Here is an 18353-nt window from a genome sequence, read left to right on the forward strand (position 1 = left end):
TGTACCATCCACCAACTGTATGAGGTGTTCAACTACACAGACCCAAAGATTTATGTGGGCAGCCTATGGACCACAGAGCAAAACCAAATAATTATACATCCTTCTTAGGGTATGTGACTTTTTGTTTCCCTTCTCTCAACTGTGAGTGTTAGCTTGCTTCCTCCCCGGTAGTTCTGTATGCTGAAGTAATTTACTATTGTGTAGTATCCTTTCTATGCCAATAGATCCAGTTGCAGTACTTGTCTTTGATACAGACCTACTTAACCATGACATGACGATCAAATACTTTTCCTTTGCCTTCAGATACCATTCTCTAATTCTGTCTTTTTATCCGACAACATTTCAGCCTGGACAGAAAGAGGTATGAATCTCTGGAGTCGCTGGCTGTGAAGGTCCTTTCTGATTGGAAAAGGGCTTTTCTGCTTACTGTAGTCCTACCTGGATGAAGATCAGTAGTCATTACCTATTAGTGTTGTGATAAACTGAGTTTATAGATGATATGGCCACACATTGATTAATTCACCTGCGTGCAGCTAACTAGGGGGGAACTGCACAGGTGCGCGTAGGACAGGATAGGAAACCCAGTTCTCTGGTTTTGGGAGCAATTGCCTTGTGGACGCTGCAAGGAGAACTCCTTCGTTGTGGTAAAGCTACAGCAAGAGCTGTTACCAGTATTGTTGGGCGGAGCCCAAAGAACAGTGGGTGTATCGATGCACAGACTAAAAGGCAGGGTAAGTTAGGGAAAACGTAAGGGTACTGGGATGTCTGTTCATGGGTTCTGCTAGCTCTGCTGGGTAATTGGTTGATATTCTATGTGTTTAATAAATGGATTACTGTGAACTACAAACTGTGTTGTATCCAATGCACACTGTTATGTTTGTGCTTTTCTAATGACCAATTTCTGTGTTCTATATTTGTGCTGTTCTAATAACCAATTTCTGTGTTCATGCAAGTGACTGATTGAACGTGCCTGGGAGGAATTCTCACTATCAGTACAGCACTTTGGTAGTACGCCCAGAACCTTGTTTTGAGAACGCAAGGGATATCTCAGTTTCAAGGTCTCAGCTTGGAGAGGAAGCCTTGTGAGGTATTGGTCGGTCACATGCATGAACCAAACGTTAATGATGAATTAATTATGAATGATGAATAAGCTAAATCGTGCAAATATAACTTGTCTGTGTAAGCAGTATATAAGAGAACTAACGGGACTGCCCCGGGAGAGTTAACTTCAGACCGGTACTTTATGCATCTAAGTTTGACTGTGACCTCTTCAGCATGCTGTTAATGAACAATGATCCATTTAAGTGTGGATATCAAGTGTCCCTGTGTAGAATTTCCAAGAAAACTGCGTAGTAGGTTTAACTATAGAATGAATCATAAAGAGAGGGGAATCTCTAAGGGCACACTGTTGAGTGTATCTTTCCACTTATTTGGAAACTCTAGTTTCTAGTGAATGAGTGATCTTTACATCTTTCTTTCCATGGGAATCACGATTTGCTTTATATCCTGCAGGAATCGGTGAGTGGTATAAAATTACTAAAAGCACAGCATTCCATGTCATTGAAAATGTCAACTTTATTTCGAAAAATAACTTTTGAATAATGATACATTACACATATTGAGATATTCCATCCATGTACAACTTACTGTGACTCTACAATATACAGATATCACAATCTTTAGTCTTTAGATCCCAGTCCTGACAAAACATGTAGGCCCATCATGCATATTGACAGCATTTACTGCCTCTCAAGTTGCAACAGATGTATTTTCTACTTGATTAGAGTATTTAGAAGTACATGAATTCCGTATGATACAGCTACAGCTGTGCTACATGTACAGTACTACAGAGTCCATTATTATTTTAATAGGAGTACATGTTGACCATGATGAATAACTCATTGGTGTTGTACTATACTGTTGTTCACATTGCTGAAATACATACTGGATAACTAACTGTTTTGTTCTTTCTGTGGGATTAGTATTTTCAAAAAATGTGACGACCTCCATTCCTGTTGTAAACAACGCTGGACAGTTTTGAGCATTTGGAATTGACTTCTGCTGTATTTGAATTAGATGTCAAGGCTTTGAAGCCATTTTAATCATCCTTTTCAAAGTTTCTGTGTTGAACTTTGCTTCTGTAGTTACCCAGTGAGATTTCCAAGGTACCATGGCACTTGCCTGTCTGTTATCAAAGGAAGCTCATGGTGACGTAACTAAGGTTGCAAAATTCCAGTAGCTTTCCCAGAATTCCCAATTTTTCAAGGAAGCCTGTTGGGAAGATTCATGGCATTACGAGGGAAAAGCAGGAAATACGGGAATATTCCAACCAGGATTTCTGGAAAACCGGAGAATGTAACCGTGATGTAGAAAAGCTAAAATCACCGTTAGCTTGTCAAACCAGACTTGCATGTCTCAATAAATAAAAAAATGTCTTGAAGATGAACATATGCAACAGCAGCCTCTGAAAAAATACTGTACATGTTGCAGTGATGCGAAATTATTGTTTTTTTTCTTTGCTGTTTTTTGTTTTTACATAAATGTTTGAGAGGAACATTAAAAAACCTTGCGGCAATGCATCACAAACGTTTTCTAGCATCCTCAAAGTGTTTTTTTTTTATCATAAGGGATCTGGAACCCCTATCTCCAAAAAGTATACATTTCCATCATATAAACATAGGAATTTACAGAGGCATAACTCCCCTCCTGTACATACACAGTGACTGTACACAATTAACATTTGTTATATACAGCACATTCACACAACATCACCACGATCTACTATCCCTGTATAGTGCATGCACACACAGCCTCTTAGGCCTACACTCAAAACAAGAAGAGAATTCATACAAAATGTGTTGAATAGTTAAGTACAATTCTCAAATATGTATGATATGTGTATGTTTCACATTTGTTCAAGGGGGCATGATAACCAAAGCGATAGTTCACCCAAACACAAAATTACATATTGGTTTCCTTACCCTGTCATGGGACCGAAATTAGTATTTTTCAAGCATCATGTTCAAATAATCTATGCGACTTTGTTGAGTTTGACAAGCGACTTTAGATACTTTCGAATTATTTTTACATTTACATTTTCATTTTAGTCATTTAGCAGACGCTCTTATCTAGAATTTAAATCATGTATTGATTTGGGCATGATGCGCGAATAATATCGGTCCCATGACTTGAATGGGATTTGTGCCACAAATGCTAAAATGCTAGCATGTTGAAACAGTGGCAGGGAAACTAAACCAAAGGATGCATTGCTGCCATAGCTTGTCCATAGACGGCTTACAGTGTAAGGAAACCAATGTCATTTTGTAATTTGGGTGAACTATCCCTTTAATTTCACCCCAGAATATTGTCTAGGCTATTTCTTAGTTGGAACAACCATGTCAAAGAGTTGTTGTTTTCTCCATCAACACATAGTACTGAAATGTCACTAACATAACACATATTTAGAGAAAGCATTACAATATGAATTGAATAGAAAAACGATTATAGTACAAGATGAAATCATTTGTATCGTATTCATGTACATTGTGGAGTACATGCATGTCTGTTCTCATATAAATACCAATGTTCCCTTATCTGAAACAATACAATCCCTTAGTTAGAATTGTATCTCAAGAGAGATGTCTATGACCATCCCTCTTTTTGTTTTCTTTTCACTCCTCACTCAACGTTTTGTCATCCATCACAAGTGTTATTTCTCACATCCCTCCTTTCACACTACTCTCTCAGTCCAGTCGAGAATCTGTGCAACTTCACCTTCCGGGCATTCTCTTCCCACTTCGGGCCGTCTGTTTCATATCTGGGTAGAAAACAAAGACGTTCAGTGTGGGCAGTGTTACAAAAGTGTTGCCTCTTCACCTCTATGGATATCTTTATTACACATGTACGCTGAGAATAGATCGCACAACAGCTGCTAAATCAGTTGTGCTTGTACATGCACAGCATGCTTCCAACATGTTTCACTACGCTTTAGCAATATTTTGCGTCAGAACTTTCTGTACCAACAATGGTTATCTGGGCCACTGGAAGTCCAGTTTGTTCTGATGGCCCAAGGCGATCATGGAGTTCCTGTTTCTTCCTGGTAGGTCCACTGGTCCCAGGTCAGGGCTGGAGGGAAATGGGTTATTGTTATTGGTGTGCTCCAATGCTATTACAATGAGCAATGCATTAGTTTACACAACGCTTGAGAACAGTATGGTTTTTCCACATACATTTCTTTCCAAGAGAGGGTCTCCCTTTTGATAAATTCTGCATATCTCTATATATCATTGGACCACTCTGAAATACATGTGGAATTCTCCAACTCCTCCTTGCATACCTCAAACCTGACACTGCAACCCCTCCGCTATTAGTCTGGGTCCGTGCCCAGCTCCCTCACTCTGAGGAGTGCCCATCCAAGTTGTGGAATACGTTGAAGGGCACAACAAATAGCTGTTCTTTCCTCAAGCTCTTCAACTCCCACCAGATCCTTATGTTCTACAACCCTCAAACAGAATAATACCACAATTCATCCACTGACACAGCCATCTCGCATGAACAAAATAAAATAAAATCTTGAAGTGCCAAGAACCTGTCATAGTTTGGTATTCGTCTAAAGTCGCTAAGGCTGTCAATACTTTCTAACCCAAAATGTCCACGTCTTTTTGTCTACTCCAAATATGTTGGCGTAGATTCCTGCTTGCAAAAAAAGCTGACACTGTTAGAGGGGGCGAAATGTGTTTTGTTTAACAAATGTGGGAGGTTGGTTTGTTTTCAGTGGTTTTGAGCTTAGGCCATTTAAACCCAGCAGTGCTAGTCACCATTTACCACCAGTGGAGAGAGCCAGTGAACTTGGGAAGTATAATTTTACAAACTTGTACTCAGATAAAAACACTTAAGCTTGTCATATTTGCATTAGTCATATTGAAATAAACGGTGCGTAGTCGCTCCCTGACACTGAAGAGTGCATCTGCTTCATTTTGACATTTTCGGGACGCTATTTAAGATAGATTCCAGTGGTCGTGGGCTAAGTTCTCCATGGCGTATGCTGAATGTTGTAAAATAAAACATTAAAGCCGTGGTTATTACTCAAGATAATTTGCCAAGGCACATACTTCTGACAGTTGTGTTGACTGAGTAACAATATATTCTGGTTAGTGGTACATTTTATTCTCAAAATCAATTTGATTTTGACGTGTTTAGCTTGGCTGATAATTTGTCACAGGGGAAAGTTAAATCGCTACTTACAAGTGATGTGTTATAACTGCATTTTAAATAGCAATATAAAAGTAATTTAATTTAAGTAATTTTCTCTAAATGGTAAGATGATATGAGTCGGTTGGGCATTTTCAGTATTTTCAGTGTCCATATTCTTCCTAGGAAGCAGTTGAATCATTCTGCAAACACAACCCATGACCTACTGCCAAAGACAGTCTTAACTCCTCTTTCTGCGAAGACTAAATTATCTAGAAATAATAGGCACCTACAAAATATGAAACTAAAGCGAGCTGTGATTAATTACAACTTAACCTCTCCTTCCTTGTAGCATGATTAGCTCAAGATTTTCAAAAATCCTTGAAGGAGCAACAAGTTCCAACTGTTCTTTTTAATTTTATGAAGTTAAAGGAAATCCTAGTGTTAGGTGCGTGTTTGTTTACATATACTGTAGTAAGAGATACAGTATTTAGAGTAGACTGAGTGTTTCCTTCATGAGAGAGCGAGAGAGCGGGGGTGGGTGGTGGGGAGTGGGGGGTGGGTGGGTGGGTGGGGAGTGTCCTCACCGGTAAAGCTGTGGACAGGATCTCTTGAGGGAGGTGGATGTTTGTCCCAGTCTGCTCTGGTTCCTCAGCTTGGTCTTCTTCACCAGATCCTTCACTCTGCCCCACGTGTAGTTCTCACTCAGCTACACAACCAAACACACATCTCTCAGCATTAACGAATAGGCGCTTTACCCACTGTTTGGTCGGGTAACATCGAGTTGCGCTGATGTAGATATTTGCACAGTAAACAGGGGTTGAGGGTATTGTGCAGAGCCAGTGAGTCAGAGGAGGGATGTTAGAGTGACTCACCCGTCTGTGTGGGGCAGAGAGACCCTCTGTACTGTCAGAGAGATAGGAGCGTGTATCTCCCTCTGTGTAGCTCATCCGATTCAGGCCCCTCTTCCAAAGGGGCACCAGGGGCTGGCATCCACCCTGGTCACTCTCTATAGAGAGAGAGAATAAATGAATCAGAAGATCTGTTTATACCTGGTTCTAGCATGCATACTTTGTTCTGATCTTGTCCACATTCTGATTGTGCCCACATTTTCAGACCGGTGTAGACTGGAGATGATTAAAATACGCATTGTGATCTGATTGTGATTTTTCTGACCACCTACGAAGGTAGTCCGGTACGCATTGTGTCTGGAAACCTTACAAGTGTAGACGGATCTGGACAGTGAAACCGTTTAATGCAAACACAGTGAGACATATTTTAATACCATGTGTAGACATATTTCTGAAAATGTGGGCACAATCAGAATGTGGGCAAGATCAGGACAAAGGACGCATGTTAGCACCAGGTATAAATGAGGCTAGAGTCACAAGGGTTGGAACCACTCGCTGCTCATAGTGGGGGGAATCTGTTATGACACATGGTGATGTGAATCAGCAGTCCCAGAGGAACCCCTTCTTTCAACCTGCCGCCACTGCCCACTCAACCTCCCCACGTCCTCAATCTGTTATCGCAGTACCATTCGCCATCCTCCTACTCCCCAGCTCCAATTTCCTGAATCCTGCTTATCGGAAGAGCAAGAAATTCCTGAATCCATGGGACTCTATATGTTCCCTCCATTTAACTACCTCATCAGTATGTTTTTTTTAAACATTAGATCTTTATCAATCCAAACGCACAGATATTTGTAGGCTGGAACCCGCTCGATGAGAGAGCTGTCCAATGAGTGAATATGTAGCCCTTTCGAGATTTTTTTTTGTGAATTAAAGAACAACATATATTTAGTTTTGCCCGCATTAAGTAAACGTTTTAAATCAACGAGGGATTTCTGTAATGCAACAAAATCAGATTGCAGCTCTGAACATAGCTCGGGCAACACTCAGTGCAATGGCATACATAACCGTATTGTCTGCATAGTGATGAATATTACAGGATTGCATAGACCAATATTATTTATATAAATAGTGAAGAGAACAGGTCCCAATACCGACCCTTGCGGTACACCTTTCATAATATAGTGGCAACTAGACTTGACACCATGAGAGAGCACACATTGTGTCCTGTCGCAGTGTTCGTTAACTCTTGAGGTCCAGCTTGTATTCAGAAAGTTTAGTAAATCTGCCTTTAGTTTTAACGCACCACAGTTACGGAATATCTTACAAAACAAATTACACCTGGATTCCCTGGTGCCTATAAGGAAGTTTAAAACTCTGTTGTTAAATTGGTTTACTGAAGTGTGCAATCATTTCAATGGACTATTATAACTTGTTGTAATAACCTGATGTAATGTATTTATAGCTATCTTGTGTCTTATCTTTTGTTGTTGTGTTGATGGAATCTCTGTCCTCAGGTCACCATTACAAATGAGACACTGGTTTCTATTGGTCTTCCCTGAATAAATAAAAGTAGATAATAATAGTCAGCCCACCTGAGGGAACGTGAGCCACTCCGAAAACAGGAGAGTAAAAACATGATGAAAAGGTGAACATTGGGCGAGATCACACCTGGGGTCGTCGCCCGGTCACATTTTGAAAACCCCTAATGATTTTTAAATAAACCCAGAAAATCCATTTCAGGAAAACTTTGGGCAAACATTACTATAAATTGGTCTTGTGACTGAATGATTACCGCAGGAGCAGGTTATCAAGTGCTAATCTACCTGCCAATGAAATAATACACTATGGTTTTCCGAGGGAAACAAAAGGATTGGGCTGGAAACATCTGATGAGATTACAGTCAAACTGGGACAAAATTACTTTTGGAGAATGTGTGGAATATCCATTGGATTTTGCGTGAGGAGAGATGCCCGGATGTAGATTATGGGTTGTTATCATGTTATTAAGTAGTTAACTGACCTCCCCTGGCTGTGAGTCCTGTGTGGTGTGTGACCTCAGGGATGGTGGAGAGGTCAGAGAGGGTGCCGCTCACGGAGGTGGTCAGGAACTCACTCCTAGAGTGTCTTTTCTGTTCATGGAAGGCCAGGCCGGCCGTTCCACAGCTACAGTGCTGCAGGAAGAAGTCCTGGGGGACAGACAGGAAGAAAAGGTACAGGACTGTGAGTAGGAGGCATATGAAATGTATTTTACAATATCCAAATCTAGTTTTGTTGTTTTTCTCACTCGTTGGTCAAGAATGGCCCTCCAATACTGCATACTTGGCTCAGCCAGCAACCATCTGTTACAAATTCAGGAGAGTGAAAATGTGTTATGGCCATCACACTCTTGTATTTCTTGGCCTTATATGCTACCACATTTTTTACAAGAGTCTTTGGGATATCTGAGTTTATTGTTATTGTTTTAAACCTACTTCAACTTAATAACTTACTTTAATTATTGTTTTCATACATAGTGTGTATTTACTATTTCTTTTCCAGATTGAGTTGGGTTTATGCTGACCTAACCTCAAAGATAAACTTCTGAACTCAACATTAACTTGTCCAAAGTAGGCCTTCCAATCTATGTGCCATGCCGATACATGTATGGTGATTCAAAGAACAATGAGAGACACTTTCCGAGTCATTGTGTAAAGTTGGAATTTGTCAGGAAAATGTTCACATCCGTTTATCCCAGCTGAGGAAACTCTGGATGTCACATCCACGCTAACGTTTAAAAAAATCACATTTATAACTCAAACAACGCAGGCACCCAGCAGTAGGATAAACGGAATGAGATGAAAGCCTGGAGATGAGTGTTGTTTTTTCCTGCTTCATAGTTAACATTTAAACGTGCAGTGTCACTTCTACAGTAGGGGGATTTTTCATCATGTGAAGGTGACACACTCGCCACTTGCACAACTTCAGAACCCAGGACCGATACTCAGGAGGCTCATTAGGGGAAGTCACTTCCTAATCTTGTGCAAAATAATTTCCTTCTCCGCACTGAAGTTACCTCTAACCTGGACACAAGGTGCAAACTCTACACTAGAATAGAATCATCTCTGGGCAGTGCTCTCTTCCAGAATTCCTTGTTGGAACTCTGATTAGCCTGTTACGAAACCACTGGATGTTTAAACATAAAAAGGGGTAAATAGCATGATGAATGACCACTGAAGTCACACTCCATGGCTTTGTTTTTGTCTCACGGGACTTTGACCATAGTCTGCCTTCCCCGCTGGAACCACGACCACACTCTCCCCTCGGTGAAGACACTGCCTCTACTGAGAAGGGGCTAGGCCCAGGCTCCTGGCCCTGGTTCCATGGGCGAAAACAGTGTGGTCTTTGCACTCTCCAAGGACCTACCCCATCTGTGTGTGCTTAGCCCTTAGAAGGAGGCAGCCCACATTTGGGGACTCAGAGGGCCGGCCACACCAGGCCTTTGACCTCTGACCTCTGAGAAGAGGATTAAACTGTTAAAGGCATTATGCCCCTGTGCACTCGGGAAAAGGGAAGGTCCAGAAGACTCCGGCCCTGGAATGTTCCCTCCATCAAATCCCGTTCCTCAACAACCCAGGGACAGCCTGCAGATGGCTCCATTGTCTGAGGTAGTACTGCTTTGAGGATAGGGAAAGGGGGAGCTTGAGTCCGTAAGAGTGAGCTCATGTTCATTGCTCACATTAGAAACTTGATTACAAGTCATCGTCCACTCTAGTATTGACTCTTGCATCTCAGTTCATCACGAGAAACCCCAAAGCACGCGGGTCCTGGTAGAGAACAGATGAAGCTAGAAAAGAGGGCTCTATGTAGGTGGTAATTGGCCATTGTCTCATTGATCTCTGTGTTTATAGTGAGCTCAGCGGTGACCCTGGTGTTGATTTGAAAGGTGGGGTAGATGTGTGTAGGCACAGGGAACCATGGGTGTCATTCATGGAGCTTAGATGTGCCCCAGCTGACTTGCTCCTCCTTTTGATGTGTCATCTATGGGGTTCAGCTTGTGGCGTAACCATAGAAACACTCACAGCAGGGGAAAAGACCAACCACTTGGGAGGCCAGCCGGTGTGGTCCTAAAAATCTTCTTTCAAGTCAGGGTTTGGCCCAGAGAGAAATAACAACACCAAGTTATCTGGACAAATATCATAATCAAGGTGAAATCATGTCAGAATTTGATCACCTCAAAGAATAGTAAGTTCTGCTAAGAATGTTAAGAAATAGCTTTTGTAAGAGAGGATGCGTTTTCTTTGAATGATAACGTTTTGGGATCTCTCTCTCTCTCTTACTGTGCCCCTTTCCCCCTCTCTCCTTCTTTTTCTTTTCCTCTCTCACTCTCTCTCCCCTATCTATCTCTCTTTCTCCCTCTTTCTTTTTTTCTCTCTCTCTCTGTCTTTGAAGACTTTGTAGTGTATGCTCCTGCTGGGCTCACCCTTTGCTTCAGTGGAAAGCATTTCCGGCCCCCAGGCCCAAACTGACAGGGATAGTTTGGAACCAGCTCTCTCTGAAACCCCCTGAACATAGCCACTCCGGTATTGTGCCAAAGTCTCAAAAGGAAAGGGAGGCATCCACACAATGCCAAAGTACTTTTCTTTAGAAGCACAGGCAACTGTCACAAGAGAGTGGGCAAAGTTGAATACAATGCAAGGGTTGGGATAAATCTTGTGCCAATGTTGTTATTTTTCATATTCAAGGTCAGGTTTTCTTATGATGTTGAGCCGAAAACAAAAACATAAAATTGAAGTAGCTTTGGGACTCTGTGAACTCTACGAGCCTCATTTTCTATTCAAGTGTGTTAAAATGCCACCCATGTGCCCATGTTTTACCATACTGATGTTTTTTAAATGACAACAATGCCACAACTTTTAAAAATCCATAAATAATTAAAAAAAATGTCTCTCTGGCGTTGGTAAGATAACATTCAGAGCAACGCATTCATCCTGTTTGGGAACGGAAAGTGAGCGCAGGGAGAGCTGGCCTGGGGATTTTATAGGTTACACATTGTTAACTGAGCAGAATTGTAGTTATTTTATGAGAGTTTACTGGAATACTACTCTAAAATGGTGCTTACTACAGAAAAACAAGAAAGGTAATTTGCCCTATTTTACTGCTGACATTGTGCTTGCATTTGTACATTTTCATAGACAAAGGTTTAACAAACAAATGTGGCTATCTAATTTTGGACAGCTGTGAGAAAGTGATGTTACAGATACAGTACATGGTTAGCAAACATGGAGTTATTTCAGATATAAACAGATTATTCTTTTTTATTTAAACCAATTCTGGTAAACCGTCTCGTTTGCACGATGTTGTTTGGGTTCAGATGTAGATTTTTCAGGTTATCATCATGAATGATGCATCATTGGCCCAGCCACAGACTAACTTCTCTGCTGTCTCTAAACAGGTGACTGGAAAGCCCCTGATGTCTGTTATTAATAAACATAAACATACACGTGCCCCTTTGCCATAATACAACAACCCCTTTACCGTGCTATAAGGACCACTTTCCCGTGCTACAACAACCCCTTTACCGTGCTATAAGGACCACTTTCCCGTGCTATATCGACCCCTTTACCGTGCTATAAGGACCACTTTACCATGCTATAACGACACCTTTACCGTGCTACAACAACCCCTTTACCGTGCTATAAGGACCACTTTCCCGTGCTATAACGACCCCTTTACCGTGCTATAAGGACCACTTTACCATGCTATAACGACACCTTTATCGTGCTATAAGGACCACTTTACCATGCTATAACGACACCTTTACCGTGCTATAAGGACCACTTTACCATGCTATAACGACACCTTTACCGTGCTATAAGGACCACTTTACCATGCTACAACAACCCCTTTACCGTGCTATAAGGACCACTTTACCGTGCTATAAGGACCACGTTACCGTGCTATAAGGACCACTTTACCGTGCTATAAGGACCACGTTACCATGCTACAACAACCCCTTTACCAGGCTATAAGGACCACTTTACCGTGCTACAACAACCCCTTTACCGTGCTATAAGGACCACTTTACCGTGCTACAACAACCCCTTTACCGTGCTACAACAACCCCTTTGCCGTGCTATAACGACCCCTTTACCGTGCTACAACGACCCCTTTGCCGTGCTATAACGACCCCTTTGCCGTGCTACAACGACCCCTTTACCGTGCTATAACGACCCCTTTACCGTGCTATAACGACCCCTTTGCCGTGCTATAACGACCCCTTTGCCGTGCTATTAGGACAACTTTACCGTGCTATTAGGACAACTTTACCGTGCTACAACGACCCCTTTGCCGTGCTACAACGACCCCTTTGCCGTGCTACAACGACCCCTTTGCCGTGCTACAACGACCCCTTTGCCGTGCTATAAGGACCACTTTGCCGTGCTATAAGGACCACTTTGCCGTGCTATAAGGACCACTTTGCCGTGCTATAACGACCCCTTTGCCGTGCTACAACGACCCCTTTGCCGTGCTACAACGACCCCTTTGCCGTGCTATTAGGACCACTTTACCGTGCTACAACGACCCCTTTGCCGTGCTATAACGACCCCTTTACCGTGCTACAACGACCCTTTGCCGTGCTATAGGACCCCTTTACCGTGCTATATGGACAACTTTACCGTGCTATTAGGACAACTTTACCGTGCTACAACGACCCCTTTGCCGTGCTACAACGACCCCTTTGCCGTGCTACAACGACCCCTTTGCCGTGCTACAACGACCCCTTTGCCGTGCTATAAGGACCACTTTGCCGTGCTATAAGGACCACTTTGCCGTGCTATAAGGACCACTTTGCCGTGCTATAACGACCCCTTTGCCGTGCTACAACGACCCCTTTGCCGTGCTACAACGACCCCTTTGCCGTGCTATTAGGACCACTTTACCGTGCTACAACGACCCCTTTGCCGTGCTATAACGACCCCTTTACCGTGCTACAACGACCCCTTTGCCGTGCTATAGGACCCCTTTACCGTGCTATATGGACAACTTTACCGTGCTATTAGGACCACTTTACCGTGCTATATGGACAACTTTACCGTGCTATAGGACAACTTTACCGTGCTATATGGACAACTTTACCGTGCTATAACGACCCCTTTGCCGTGCTATAACGACCCCTTTGCCGTGCTACAACGACCCCTTTACCGTGCTATAACGACCCCTTTGCCGTGCTACAACGACCCCTTTACCGTGCTATATGGACAACTTTACCGTGCTATAAGGACCACTTTACCGTGCTATAACGACCCCTTTGCCGTGCTATTAGGACCACTTTACCGTGCTATAACGACCCCTTTGCCGTGCTATAACGACCCCTTTGCCGTGCTACAACGACCCCTTTACCGTGCTATAACGACCCCTTTGCCGTGCTACAACGACCCCTTTGCCGTGCTATAACGACCCCTTTGCCGTGCTATAACGACCCGTTGCCGTGCTATAAGGACCACTTTACCGTGCTATAACGACCCCTTTGCCGTGCTATAACGACCCGTTGCCGTGCTATAAGGACCACTTTACCGTGCTACAACGACCCCTTTGCCGTGCTATAACGACCCCTTTACCGTGCTATAACGACCCCTTTGCCGTGCTACAACGACCCCTTTGCCGTGCTATAACGACCCGTTGCCGTGCTATAACGACCCGTTGCCGTGCTACAACAACCCCTTTGCCGTGCTATAAGGACGTTACTAAATGTGTGCCCCATATGTGTTCCGGGCGGCAGGTAGCTTAGTGGCTAGAGCGTTGGGCTAGTAACCGAAAGGTTGGTCGATCGAATCCCTGAGCTGACAAGGTACAAAATCTGCCGTTCTGCCCCTGAACAAGGCAGTTAACCCACTGTTCCTAGGCCGTCATTGTAAATAAGAGTTTGTTCTTAACTGACTTGCCTTGTGAAAATAAAGGTAAAAAAAAAAAAAAAAATGTTTGAAGACTGCAGTGGGCTGGACCCAGCTGTTCTATTTATTAAGTACAATACTCCTCCAGCATGATTTACAGCTCCTACTACCGTTCTGAAACCGCTGGATTAGCACTGGGACCTAATGGTGAGTAATCAGTCACTTCAAGGCATGGCTATCTCTGCACCACCTGGACAGCAGTCAGCTGCAAATCAAAGATCAATGGTCTTAGGTCTGTGCCCTGCACGACATACAGCTACGTTCACAATGTTTTTACAACATTTGTAGGAGCTTTGTATCGCTGACAAATTAGCTAGTAACTGAGATAAATCATAATACCGCAACATTAGAATATTCACACGGTTAAGGACCCCTTTGTTTGCTATAACTCATTGAGAGAGAGATGGTTTGACCATAAGCAGGCTTTGTCTCAGTACTTACTCTCTTTGCCCTCCCTGATCTGACAAGACTAGATATGTCGTGCAAAAGCTACGTGGCAGAAGCCTATCTTTGATAAGTCCAATCCGCACAAGTCCAATCCAGATGTTTTAACCTGGGATTCTTCCCAGGGTGCTCACCAATGACCAGCAGACACACTCACTGTGTGAGTATGCTGATGAGGATGATAGCGTATAGTATGTGTCTGTATGTGACTCACCTCTTTGGTCTTGGTCATCCTTCCATCCTTTTGCAGCCCACAGATTTGCTTCTGCAGCCTGAGGTTGTGTTCCTGGAGCTGACCAATCTTCTCAATGAGCTGGCAGATGTGCTCCAGGTAGCCCAGTCCGGAGCCAAGGGGGTTGGAGCTGGCCTGGTGGATCTGAGGAAATAGAGACCATTTGGTTGGTGAGTTTAGTCATTAGGGCTCTGTAGGGCTACAAAAATGAAACTTTACTGCTGAGAACTAGTGGTCAAAGGTATTTGGTCAAATGATTCCAGAGGTTTATATCACCATGTCATTCCTGATAACCAGATTAAAGAAAGGGCTACTGATTTACTGATCCCTAATCCACAAAATGTTCCTGTGTGATAAAAATATCTTTACGTCCTCTGAAATTCTTGGGTCCAGATATAACATCGACCTTAATGGTGACCCATATATCGGTGGATTTAACAAGGTGACGTTTGATGAATGGTGTAACCTGCCAGGCAGGTTCTCCATCCACTCTGATATTCAACACATTTTCATTTTATTCCATTTTTATCATAGTCCTGTTTTTTTGTGGGATATTTTTTTGACTTACAAAACACTGTTACATGTGAACCATGTAGACGGAGTCTGTTTTACTACTCCGAATCATTGTTCAGACTCGTAAATACATTCCCCCGCTGCCGCGTGGGCCACTCGTCTTCACCTAGCTTCCTGTCATCGTTGACCGGGAGGAGACGAGTCAGAAAGTCTGAAAGGGATTACGTGCGACTCATATGAATTCATCTTAGGGTCTCGCCTCATCGTGACGGTGTTGCATAATCTATCGACATACCGTAGTGGCAGTGCATACGTTTCTAATCGTCTGATGGATGGTAACGGCGGGTGGTGGTTTTATTCCCATGGTAGTTATGAAGATGTTCAAATTTAAACATCAAATTGCCATTGGCTGGAGATGGGTAGGGGAAAGGTCTGCGATGACAATGTGAGATATAGTGCCTTTGGAGGGGTGGAACAGAGGTTAAGTCATTGCCTTTGGTGTGGGAACACAAAGTCAGGTGTGTGCCATTTATTTGTTTGTTTGTTTTATGGTGTGACCTTTAGCCCGAGAGGCGCAGATGCTCACGTTTGCAGAAATATGAAAATGACATTTTGAGCAAATATTTATACAATCGTCCACCATTCCACAGTGTCCAAACAAAAGCAGGAAGTAAGCTCAGGTCGAAGCCTTTCTCCACCCAGAAGGCTTTTCCGTGCCACTTCTGTGAAACTCCAGTAAGGGCCGTGTCCACTAATGGAAACGCAGGCCAAACAATGGGACAAAAAGTCATAACAGTCAGGAGAACTGACATCACTCATTTCCTCCGACGGAGAAATTAACCTTCTACCCATGACACACGGTCTTGACTTACTACTCATTTCCCAGACAGTGGTTTTGAAGCATTACTTTTTGTCAATGGCTCATGGAGACGTCCAGTACTGTCCTAGCTCTCCCCTTATCTCCCCAGATATGCAGGTGTCTGGCCAGGGCCTCAGCGATGATATGTCGGGTGGACAGTGAATTGGTGCCTGTTCCTGGAGCCTGTAGCCTGGCCATCCCAGCTCTGTTTTACAGGGGTTCAATTAAGATAAGGAGGAGATTCCTCCTAACACACAGTAAGTCATGGGCAGAGGATATGAGACAGGCAGTCATTAGCAGTCTTCCTGGCAGAGGCGGTGATGGAAGCAGGTTGGGACTGATCTTATCACCCCTCCATGGCCCTCCTGGTCCCCCGTGGGTCAGGGAAGGGGACTAGAGGGGAAAAGAGAGAGGGAAGATATGCCCCCACTCCCTTCCTCAGAACTTCCTCTGGCCCCTTATGTTGTGAGGAGGTAACAATGTTTCAGACGTGGGAATCGCTGACGTGTGGAGGAAATGCCAGGCTTTGGCCTAGTTAGTGAATTACTTTTCACTTGGCTCTTTCCTTTAATGTTGTGAGAGTGTGAAATAGAGAGAAAGGAGAGGTGCATGTGTTAAAATGGCATTTATGGGCAGGTCCATTTTCCAAAGCAAATACACAAGACCATCCATTGCCTTGACAATGAGAAACATATATGAAAAAAATAACTGTGGATTATTTTTCTATTTTTCATATCATACAGTATCTAATGATTTTATTAATTTAGCAGACATTTATCCCAAGCGTCAGCATACATGGGAATCAAACTCACAACCCCGGCGTCGCAAGTGCCATGCCCTACCAAGTGAGCCAGACGCAACATAGAAAATATGAGCATGATATGCCAACATATCAAAGTTGTGGAAAACTGAGACTCTCCTCGGGTCTTGGTTCTGGACATTCCACTGCGTCTACTGCATCAAAAAATACTTTCCTAAACAGGACAGCGTTGGAAAGGAATTAGCCGTCAGATGTGGGATGCACACAGAGATAGATTGAAAGACAGAGATTGGGAGAAAGACAGAGAGAGGGAGAAAAGTATGTGCTGTACACGTTTACTCGTTTTCTATCCAGAAAGCCCCATTCATTTTCAGCACATACAGTCTGGGGAGAGAGTTGAGATAATATTCTTGCCTCTCTGCTTCGTTGTTTATCTCCCAAGCCACTCTCTGGGGAACACTATGTGTGTCAGTGCTGGCTCTGTCAAACTTTGACAGGAAAAGGGGATCTTGAGGATTTACAGAGAGACAGAATGTATGACGTAATTCCGATAAGGTAAAAATGCCGACAAGGTAAAAATCTGTCGTTCGGCCCCTGAACAAGGCAGTTGACCCACTGTTCCCTGGTAGGCCGTCATTATAAATAAGAATTTGTTCTTAACTGACTTGCCTAGTTAAATAAAGTTGAAATAAAAACATTTGATGGGTGGTGAGATTAACAACCCTAATGATGCTAGCTACCTGTCTCAATTAGCCACCAACCACACCTTACCAAAACGCTGGTCTACCTCAGTAGCTCTTACTACCTGCCAACAATAACCAGAATAAGTCCTTGGGTGTCTTGCATCAATTCAGGAGCTATACGTCTCATGTACTCTACAGATGCCTTGAGCCAAAGGGCATAAAGGAACGAGCACCACAATACACACAGACCGGCTCATCATGAACAGATGAATCAGTGGAATGCATCTGAAGCCCCTAGGAAGTGTGCTTGGTACTGTACATTATGTGCATGTTTATGGGCTGCAGCTGGGGAATTCGACAGGACCACCATTTTAATTAACCCGGAGTTGCCGTCTTCCCCGGTCTTCATTATTTTATGACACCATATTCCACAGTGTTCCACACATCCTTCAACGGAGGGGAAAATATGCTTTGAATACCCTGTGGTTCCTCCTTTGGATAGAGGCACGCTGAAGATCAGACGGATAGCTAAACACATCCATATGATAAACCTCTTCTCCTCATGGTGAAATGTGTCTGCGCTGCACTCTGCACTGCCCTGCAGCCCTGTCGCTATAGTAGAAGGCACTGTTATTGGTTACTAACTTACATTACTGTTTTCATGTTCAGCATGCGTAGGGAATGATGTTCTTTTCAAAACATTTGATTGACAGACCATCTTGAGGCCATCATACCACTTACAACTATAAAACAGGGGCAGAGGGAGAGAGAGAGAGTCTTTGATGTTTTTGACTGAGGGTGGGGTGGGGGGGCTTCCAATATCTAAATTCCTGGGGCCACAGAGCCCCATTTGGCAGGCAAAGGAATGGCATTATTAGCTGTGGTGAC

General features: G+C 43.3%; 1 protein-coding gene across 2 annotated transcripts in view; it reads right to left on the minus strand.

Moving 5' to 3' along the window:
- Nucleotides 1–1557: 1557 nt before the first annotated feature.
- Nucleotides 1558–18353, minus strand: part of LOC115113269 (uncharacterized) — a 34508-nt gene continuing 17712 nt past the window's right edge. The window contains exons 3-8 of one of the 2 annotated variants that reach the window (XM_029640766.2): nucleotides 14633–14794; nucleotides 8064–8229; nucleotides 6066–6199; nucleotides 5778–5899; nucleotides 4024–4125; nucleotides 1558–3817 (exon numbers count right to left, since the gene is read on the minus strand). In XM_029640766.2, the coding sequence (XP_029496626.2) occupies nucleotides 4029–4125; nucleotides 5778–5899; nucleotides 6066–6199; nucleotides 8064–8229; nucleotides 14633–14794 (681 nt within the window). In that variant the 3' untranslated portion in view covers nucleotides 1558–3817; nucleotides 4024–4028. Of the gene's footprint in view, nucleotides 3818–4019; nucleotides 4126–5777; nucleotides 5900–6065; nucleotides 6200–8063; nucleotides 8230–14632; nucleotides 14795–18353 lie in introns of both variants that reach the window. The other variant, XM_029640764.2, reaches the window with a different exon arrangement.

The sequence above is a fragment of the Oncorhynchus nerka genome, linkage group LG28 (genome assembly GCF_034236695.1).
Source record: "Oncorhynchus nerka isolate Pitt River linkage group LG28, Oner_Uvic_2.0, whole genome shotgun sequence".
NCBI lineage: Eukaryota > Metazoa > Chordata > Actinopteri > Salmoniformes > Salmonidae > Oncorhynchus > Oncorhynchus nerka.